The sequence below is a fragment of the Alosa alosa genome, chromosome 11 (assembly GCF_017589495.1).
Source record: "Alosa alosa isolate M-15738 ecotype Scorff River chromosome 11, AALO_Geno_1.1, whole genome shotgun sequence".
In the NCBI taxonomy this organism is placed as follows: Eukaryota; Metazoa; Chordata; class Actinopteri; order Clupeiformes; family Clupeidae; genus Alosa; species Alosa alosa.
In genome coordinates, this window is record NC_063199.1 from 23,252,608 (window position 1) to 23,262,058 (window position 9,451).

General features: G+C 44.5%; 2 protein-coding genes across 2 annotated transcripts in view; one reads left to right on the plus strand and one right to left on the minus strand.

The window, feature by feature from the left end:
- Window positions 1–3,677, plus strand: part of reln (reelin) — a 132,458-nt gene extending 128,781 nt beyond the window's left edge. The window contains 1 exon segment of the mRNA XM_048256128.1: window positions 2,142–3,677. Coding sequence (XP_048112085.1) covers window positions 2,142–2,238 — 97 coding nt within the window. The 3' untranslated portion in view covers window positions 2,239–3,677.
- Window positions 3,678–5,627: 1,950 nt separating this feature from the next.
- LOC125303882 (protein Bouncer-like) lies at window positions 5,628–6,579 on the minus strand. The gene is made up of 2 exons (XM_048257835.1): window positions 6,548–6,579; window positions 5,628–6,340 (listed from the first exon to the last, which is right to left on the minus strand). The coding sequence occupies exons 1-2, from the start codon at window positions 6,559–6,561 to the stop codon at window positions 5,893–5,895; spliced, it is 462 nt and encodes a 153-aa protein (XP_048113792.1). The 5' UTR covers window positions 6,562–6,579; the 3' UTR covers window positions 5,628–5,892.
- Between the last annotated feature and the right edge of the window lie 2,872 nt (window positions 6,580–9,451).

Consider the following 9,451-nt stretch of genomic DNA (forward strand, 5'->3'; position numbering starts at 1 on the left):
TAGGGCAGTCTGTGGTCAGTGTTGCTAGGGGCTGTGGACAGTGTTGCTAGGGGCTTTGTCAGGGATGACTCATAAGAATCTTCTCTTATTCTCACAGCTACACTAAGCTTTAAGTGCTTGGGGGTGAAATTTGTCCTGGGATTACATCATTTGATGTGTGTTAGCCTCCAGTGACTTCTAAAAAAAATTTTTTTTTAATTTATTTCTAATTTTAAAACAGATGACTAAGCAGGCAGGCAAGTTTTTGTTGCCATGGGTTACGTAAGGAAAAGAGAGGCAGTAGGCCTATAACATCCTTAGCAAGAACTGAAGGACTGCAGATAGAAGGACAGTGAACATGTCTAGCTATCCAGAATCAGGTTGCAGTCTCACTAGAGGTCTGCTGCTTCCTTTTTTATGTTTCAATTGATGTAATACACAGTGCACAGACTTAACTTCAATATACAGTAACACAACAGTATTTAGAGGATATTTTTACGGATTTGTTTTTACGATTCATACATATTTCAATGGCACCCTGGTCTGTGTTTGTGCTTTCTGTGGAGTTTCCTATTATTGTTATTATCAATGTTTGCGTTCAGTTTGATGTCAGTGTGGTTATTATTTGGTTGCTTTGTGTTGTTATGATTGGTGTAGAAAGCTTTTCGTCATTGCAATTGACATTGCAGTTAACAGTGATAGCTAAGGCAGTAATTGCAATGACCATTTTAATTTTCTCAGTGCATTGAGGTCACTAAAAACAAGCCCATAGCTGTTGTAGTAAAGCACAACAGAGCTTCCATTCAGACACTTACACATTGAGACTAATGTCAGTCATGGCCTGGCATATCAGACTGCGTGGGTTTGCGTCGTCCATCCATCTCCATGAGTAGTGGTCACTTCAGCACACACTGGGGGGGACGTATCTCTTTGAGCTGTCCCTCTGCAGTGACACGCCCGCAGCACATAGTGCCAATGTAACTGGGCCGCCTTTCACCACTAACAGCCACGTTACCTGCCAATGCCTAATCAATCATCTGTAGCACACGCAAAACATCGGAACATCACTAGGACCCTTTGCATGGCTTTAATCTCCCAGCTGATTCATATCCCAAGCCAAGCCTCTCCTCTGAAGGGATCCATGGCTGCTCTGAGCACCATGGGGGAGCTTGGCGGAGGCTTTGCCATTGTCCTTCCCCTCAGAGAGAGGTCATTCAAGAACCAAAAGTATGGGCAGAACCCCCCCGCCCCAACACCAGCCTTCCCCAGAACATCTCCATGCCCCCACCATCTGTGTCCTCCGCCCCAAACCCCCACCCACCCCTCCCGCTTTGCAGAGGCCCACATGCCTGCCCTGGCTGCACACCTGGCTCACTGGCACCGCCCTGTTGGATGGAAGAGGCAATGACAGGCTAAGCAAGAGCGAATCTCACCGTTTTTTTTGTCTTGTTCTACCGTTCCACTACTTGTTTTGTCCCTGGTGTCTTTTGTGTTCCAAGCCCAGCGTCTTTTTCTGTGTTTGTTCTGTTTGGTCCTGTTGTGTTTGTCCCCTTTCCTGACCCCTGAATGATGGCTTCAACGTGAACTCTGACCTCAAACACTCAGAGACCAAAATCAGAGTTCAGCAGAAAACTACAGAAAGTCTTTGAGATGACAGAGCTGTCCAATGTCTTTGTGCTTTGTGTTTGGTGTGTTGTTCTGTTTGCCTGCTGTCTGCTTTAGCCATTGAGAAGATGTAGTGCACAAAATGACCTCTTTTGACACACAGGGCCAACATCAATCAAATATAGGGGAAGATGAAAGCTGAAAGCATATGTCAACTATGCATGAAGTCATAAAAGGCAGTTGTAGAGCATTAGTCACCTATTTGGAACCAAGTCAGTTGTTTGACTTCAAGTCAGATTCCAATATAACCAGACATAATGTGAGTGTTTGAGGTTGGAGTGAAATGGCCTGCTGGCTGCTGGCATGGGGTTTTAGAGGCTTAGTTAGCGTCTGTGTGTAGAGTAGTGTGTATCTGTGAGTGACTGAGAGCGTGCATGACTCCTGACTCCAGGTTGTCATGGCTCTGACGGGTAACCATGTGTTGTGTCCTCTCCTCCTCCTCCTCCTCCTCCTCCTCCTGCCCTCTCCCTCTCACCCCACCTCTCTCTCCCTGCCAGCACCCGCAAACAGAACTACATGATGAACTTTGCCAGGCAGACCGGACTCCGTCACTACTACAACCGGAAGAGGCGGGCACTGCGGCAGCGCGCCTAGAACCCAATAGGTCAACAGCAAGGTTCTGACCTGCCAATCACACATAAACCTGCACACCACATCTTTTCCTTGTTGACATAGCAACTACGCCCTGTCGAATCCCACCCTCCAGTGGATTCCAGTCAGCCTTAGACCATCCCACCCTCTCTTTGACAGACACATGGGCCATCCAATCCGTTTTTTCAGCTGCAGCCAATCAAAGCCTTCTAAAGGAGGTTCACAGGAAGGAGAAGAGCAACAACAGAAGTGGCCATTTTGTTTACCTTGTTCATGGACTCTCGAGTTTGTTTTTTATTGATTATTGCTGTTGATATTTTTATTTCTCCTGTTCAAGTTGTGATAATGCCCCCATCTCCTGGCTCTGTCCCTCTCACCCTTCCTCCTAACACACTGTGAAGTTCTATGATATCACTGGTCATGGTGATGATGAAGATGATGACGATTATGATGATGATGATGATGATGATGATGATAGTTATGATGAAGAGGAGGGTGATAGTTATGATGAAGAGGAGGATGTGGCTGTGGAGTTTTGACTGAGCTGGAGCAGACATCTCCAGCAGTCTGATCCCGGGGCCCAGAGGAAGTGAAAGACCATGGCAAAGTGTTGAAGCAGTGTTGAAGAAGGATACCAGTGATGAAGATGTGTTGAAGAAGGATACCAGTGATGAAGATGCTATAAAGAGTACTGTGTTTCTTGCTGTTCTGTGTGTCTGTGGATTATTTTTTGTGATGAGTTGACTGTGGTGTTGCGTTCATTCGTTGATTAGTTTTATACTAATTCTGATACTTTTGGGGTTTGTTTACTTTCTATCGTTTATCCGGGATGGATGAATGAGGGCCGAGGGGAAGCCCACGCCTCGGGAGCGTTAAGAAGGAAGGAACGAAATACAGGGGGGACAAAAAAAGAAGAAAAAAAACACAAAAATAAAGACTGATCAATGATTTTTTTTTTTGTTGGTTTTTATTATTTTTTATATATGTTGGTTCCCAAAATACAGATATTTATGGTAAATGGTTCTCCATGTAACCTATTTAAGATGCACTGTGTGTGACATGTCTGTTATTTTCTAGTGTTAAGTTATTAGGCAGTCGAGTCCGACTCTCCGACTGCAGTGAGCAACCCAACCCACCCCACCCCGCCCCACCCCATCCACCTCCTGCCCCGCCAGCCCCCTACTCTTCTCTTGTGATGTTACCTCCTCTCCCATGTGCCCCTGCCCCTGCCCCTCTCCCCTTCTGCCCCTCTCTGTTAAGTTCTGGTACCTGGAGGTGAGGACTGCCCTGTTAGTGTTGTTTTTTGAAGTCTGTGTAACATGGACCCGCCCCTCTCAGTGTAGCTCCAGTATAGCACTCTCCTGTATATATATGTATATCCACCATGGGAAGACCCAGCCGCCTTATTAAAAGGGAAATAAAGAACTGTCCAAACCTCCAAATCACCTGACCCCGTGTTTCTTTGTGTGACTGTTATGGCTAGAAAGGCCAGTCGGTGTGTTGATAAGATTAAACTCATGTACACAATACTGTGATAAAAATATTTATTTTATTTTAAGAAAAGAGGAAAAGGGAAATAGCACTGTAAAAGCAACATTTGTGTTTACTGATAAGGAACAGTTGTTTGACTGGCCCTCACGTCACATTAAAATATTACAACTGTTTACGTAACAAGACATACTGTAACTGTTTACATAAACATGAAGTTTGATCTAAACCAGCAAACATTCTGTCCGGGGGAATTTCTCCCCTGTAGTCCAGACTAGTATCCAAACCTGATCACATCAGTCAGTGTCCATACTAATCTCATGGCACGCTCAGCAGCTTTGGCCAGGGCCTTAGTTAGAGCCACCAGTTGCTCAGTGATGCCACAGCTCCCACCATTAAGCCCAGGAGGGGCCAGGATGCTGTGGGACGCCAGCCAGAGTTGCAGTAGTTCCAGTCGCAGCATGAGAAGGTCATGCTCACGTTATGGTAGCGGTAGCTTATATACCGTCTCATGTGGCAGTTCTTTTCCGACAGGCAGCCTTTATTGAAGTAGGCTAAGTATTGCCCATATTGGCCACTTCCTTTGGCGCAGACGTTCCCAGCAGGGCAACTAGACAGGACAGGCAGGCACGCACTCATGGCAGGCATCATCGGGCAGTAAAAGCACCACACATTGGCACCATGGAGAGGACCAGGCAACAGCAACAGGAGAACAGCGAGCTGAAAGCCAGCTCCAAACGCAGACACGCGCACACCTGTTTGAATGGGGCGTCTCATTTTGTGCCCAAAGAGCAAAAATAACGTTTCTAGTCCTGTTTTAAAGCTGGCAGTTGAAACCACACTTCACCACTTCTGAGGGAGATGGATTGTCTAGTAGCTGGAAGGCCCAGTCATTCTTCCCTGATTACAACCCAGACTGTATCAGATGGCATCTGAGGTCGTCGCCTGGTAATCAATCAGTGAGCAGCTGACCAGATCCACCTCTTAAGTGCACAGATGCGGAGATCAGCCTCTAATTGTGTGCAGCTGCAGGTTGCAATTAGTTTGGAGGTTTGTTCAACCAAAGTCCTTTTAGGCAAGTCCCTCCACTCAGCGGCCATATAGCAACGCTTTTTGGGCACTCATCAGGCATCCTATTCAGCAGAAATGCACGTGCAAGGCCTCACGACACCAATCTTGCTCCAGCGGCGAGTTCACAACACATGATTGGAAAGATGTCTTCACAACACACCACATGACTCAATGTATTCACATGTCGACGTTTTGCCGAGGAAGGGGTGGGATATGTGTAGACAACGGCCGTATTGGCGTTACAAACTAACCCCATGCATTTCTATGGAGGATTGTTTGAGTGCTGTCTCCTCATTAAAAAGTCTCTGGTTCAACTGCCAAAGACCCCAACCAGAGACTTTCTAATGAGGAGACACAGCACTCAAAAAATCCTCCATAGAAATGCATGGGGTTAGTTTGTAACGCCAATACGGCCGTTGTCCGCGGCAATGTGAATACATTGAGCCAATTATGTGCTGTATTGTGAATACATTGAGCCAATAATGTGCTGTGTTGTGAAGACATCGTGCCAATCATGTGTTGTGAACTCGCCGCAAGATTGGTGTCGTGAGGCCTTGCGCACGCGCATTTCTGCCGAAACAGATGCCCGATGAATGCCCAAAAAGCATTGCAATATGGCTGCCGAGTGGAGGGACTTGTCTAAAAGGACTTTGCCCCAATCACTTGACTGAACCAGACTGCTGACTAATGGAAGTCTAATATACAATATAAAAAATAATGACAACAATATACAAACATTCTGGGAGTTTTAAAAACATAAGATTATTTACAAACTGATTTCCTCTGAAAGAACCCTGTTTTGGCAGGAAAAAAACTTGATTCAAACAATTACATTCAAACAAGTGTTTTTTATTAGCAGGGTTTAAAGCTCCTGGCTGCAGAACATGTTCGGAGGACCCAGGAGAGTTACATGCCAGATGCACTCTCCAGCTCCTGTGCTCCAGAGAAACACACACACACACACACACACACACACACACACACACCTCCTTCAGAGACTCTTTACAGTTTTTTTTCTGGACAGGGAAAAAGAGTCAGTGGTAAATGGACACTTTCCCATATGATTGTCATCCATATAAAACAGTCCAGGGCACCTCCTTATACACCATCCGATGTCGGAGAGGTGGTCTTCTCAGAGCAGAGGTCAGGGGTGGGGGTGGTGCTGGCCTCCACTGGGCCTAGGGTGACCCCAAGCAGCTTCACAACCGCCGTCTCCGGGCTGGGCGGCTGGTTGCAGCGTTCTCTACAGCAGCAGGTGAAGGTGAGATTGATGCTGATGACTCGGTACGTGACCATCTTGAACGAGCCGCAGTACTGCCGCGCCACGCATCCCTGAGAGGAGAGCACATGCACACCGCCATAGCGCCCCCTGGCTGCGAAGCAGCGCTGGTCCGACAGGCATTGAGTGGTGGAGTTGATGGAGGGTTTGCCTCTGTCCTGCAGGGGGCTGAAGTTACACTCCAGAACCCCCGAGGCTAACCAGAAAAGGGTGAGACACCAGAACACACACACTGCAGCCCTGTGAAGGACCTGTGCGATGGAAGATCTGAAAACATAGCAAAAAATACAGGCGTGTTTCTTTGAAACAAGGTTGAAGGTTTAGTGAACATTGGATTGAAATCGTCATGGGTTTCAGGCCATCTATTCAAGATAACTATTTTTTTAGCAGTACACAGCAAAGGCTTTAGACACATTTGGTTACCAATTAAGCACTGATGGTTTCTGAGTACAGATTCAGACCACAGTTCCTCACCTGTGCATTTCCATGGCTTGTCGTGGTCTTGGTCTTACCTTACAAAAACTGGAACCAAATTGGGGTTCTTGTACCAATTAAGAAAATGCATGCAGGATTCATTTGCTGATTTGATTGGATGAAGCCTAATTCCCAGAAGAGATCTGTGAGCATGCGATTGGTCAAAGGTAGTATATGATCATAATGATGCTCAGGTGTACGTCTTCGTTTGAGTCAGGTATTCAAAAAGCCCAAACCAAACCAAAAACATTCTATTTAGCTGGTTTGACAATGTCATTGGCATGTAACATGGGAGGCTGCTATATAATATATGTTTTGTTCAGGCAAGTTAATGTATTCATATAAGTAGCCAAATGCCTAGTAAGCTTCAGTTCTGGACATATTTACATGGCAGCTGTAATGAGTTTTAGAATTTGTATTTGTTTAACCCTTTAAGCACCATAGCAGCTACATGTTCTATTACAGTTTTTCTCAGTCGCTTTGGTACATTTCTCGAATCATCCTCAACATTTGCAAAACAGTAAGTGCATTTCTCCAAAAAGCCACTCTCTTGCTCAAAATCCATAGTTCATCTCTCAAAATTACTTGTGTCAATGAACATGTCAGTGCCATCAGAATTAAAAGTCATTGTGTATGGATAAGACAGTCAAATTACTTAGTGATGTTGTCAATATAACAGTGTACTCTGGAGGGATGTTCTGATGTAAACTATGGCTAAATTATTGTAAATTGTAGGTTACACCTTAGTGTATGCGGGAGTTTGATTGCAAGAGACTGGACAAGATTCACATTTACCCTTTTACTGTTTGTACTGTCATTTGTTGACAGACTATGTCATTGCAATACACAAAAGAAAAGACAACGCTGCATAGCACAAAGAAAAACAAAGAAAATAAAGTAGAAATGCAAACATAGGACAATCTCCTTAGGGAAAACTGTGCATGCAGTGCTGTAGGAATTACAGTGCAGTCTTCCTACGCCTCCTGACATTCCTGTCTGTTGGGCCACAAATTCTCATCCACATCACAACGAATAACATCTTACTTGACATATTTTAACAACTTGTTCAACCATTTTGCATGTAAAGACTTGAGCTATGAACTAATGCCTAAATGCAGCAGAGAATTTTACATAATCATTTGCACGGATGTATCAAAGCATTTGCAACTTGTTCAAAGAAATGAGAAATTGCTTTTTTGATGTGCACAAGTGACACAATGATGTGAAGATTGAACAGGTAGTAGTGATGGGGACGAGACTGCCCGAGTCGAGACCGAGTCTTTAAAGGGTCAAGATCGAGACCGTTGGTTTTTTAATGCAGCCGAGACCGAGTCAAGACCGAGTCTTTAAGGAGTCAAGACGGCATTGAGGCCAAACAAAACAAGAGTTTTCATTATTATGACCGCCGCTAGCGAAGCGGCCATATAGGGATTGTCAAAGTTTTTTTTTTTTGGTTCCCCCCATGGATTTTTGTGAATGAAGAAACATTCACAAAAATCCATGACATGACCTCTCCTTGATAGCTGTTGAAAACTGCATGGAACTGACAGGGATTGTTTTTTTTAATAATAAATAAATAAATACATTATGCTGCTACCTTCTGCTCTTCCCAAATACAATGTAGCCTACAGGTGTACCTTTCATCAGTCCAGTTGCAATGGATGGACTGTGATGAACTGCCCTACTTGTGATTGTTTAGATATTTTAAAGGTTTTATAACAATGCTACAATTTTTTTGGCAAGTGCTACAAATCTATTCACCTTTGCAGCGCCAGTAGGCTACTTTGTGTGCGGCCCGCAAACACACATTCCAAACAAGCATACACAAAAGTTTCAAGAGTGGGGGATGGAGTTAGCCTGGCGGGCCATCCTATATCATTGAAATGTATAGTCTGGAATCGAACCATTCACCTCGCTTAATCCAAGGGGCGGGCAGAGAATTGTCTTTCAAACTGCCTAGGCATGCAATAGGCCAGCGCTTCGGTAACCATATCCGTTATCCGGGTCGGCAAAACGGCAAATACATCCTTCTTCGAAAGTAATGACTTAAGTGCATTGTGTTGCTCAACTTTCAAAGAAAAGCACAAGTCCAACTCCTCCAAAGTTGACGGCAACGCCGATTCAAACAACCGCTCTTCGTTCGCCATAGCCACCTTCCTTATTGTTCACAGTCGCAGGGACTGTCGTTATCCTGTTAAGCCCGCCTTAAGACTCTCTAACAAAATAGAGCGCTGTGATTGGATGAAGTCCACGGCGTCAGCCAATAGAAATCCCTATGGTTTGATACTAGACGTACAGGCTGAGCAAATTAATTTGCCGCCGCTAGGGTGCGTCTAGATTTCTAGGCTAGGATGGAGTAGAAGATGGAGACAAATTCCTTAATATGATTTATTTTCGCGGAATGGATGTACAAGACTGAGCGGCGGTCATATTTTGTACCGCTATGCGGTACATCTAGTTTACTTACATTTTACATCACCCAAGTATTATATTCAAAAGTTAAATTCCCAAAGGGTAGAGTGGGGACTGTTGGCTATAGGAGCAGTCTAGCACACATTTGTCTACCAAACTTCTTTTATGAACAATACTTTAAGACTAAACTCAGCTGGAGCCATCATGCCATACAAAGTTTTGTATGGCATGATGTCAACATTTCATTAAAGTTAAAGGTGTTGAATTGTGGTTCAGCATAGCACCATGGGATATAATTTAACGCCAGTCAATATTATAATTCTTATTAAAATAAGAATATCTAATATTACTATGAAATATACACAGTTACAAAAAATGGGGGGGGGGGAGGACTCGTGGTCTCGCTCTAAAATTACAAGTCCACCTCCTTCCAATGTAGGTCAAGACCAAGTATTTTTGCTTTCAATTCCGAGACAAGACCGAGTAAGCAAA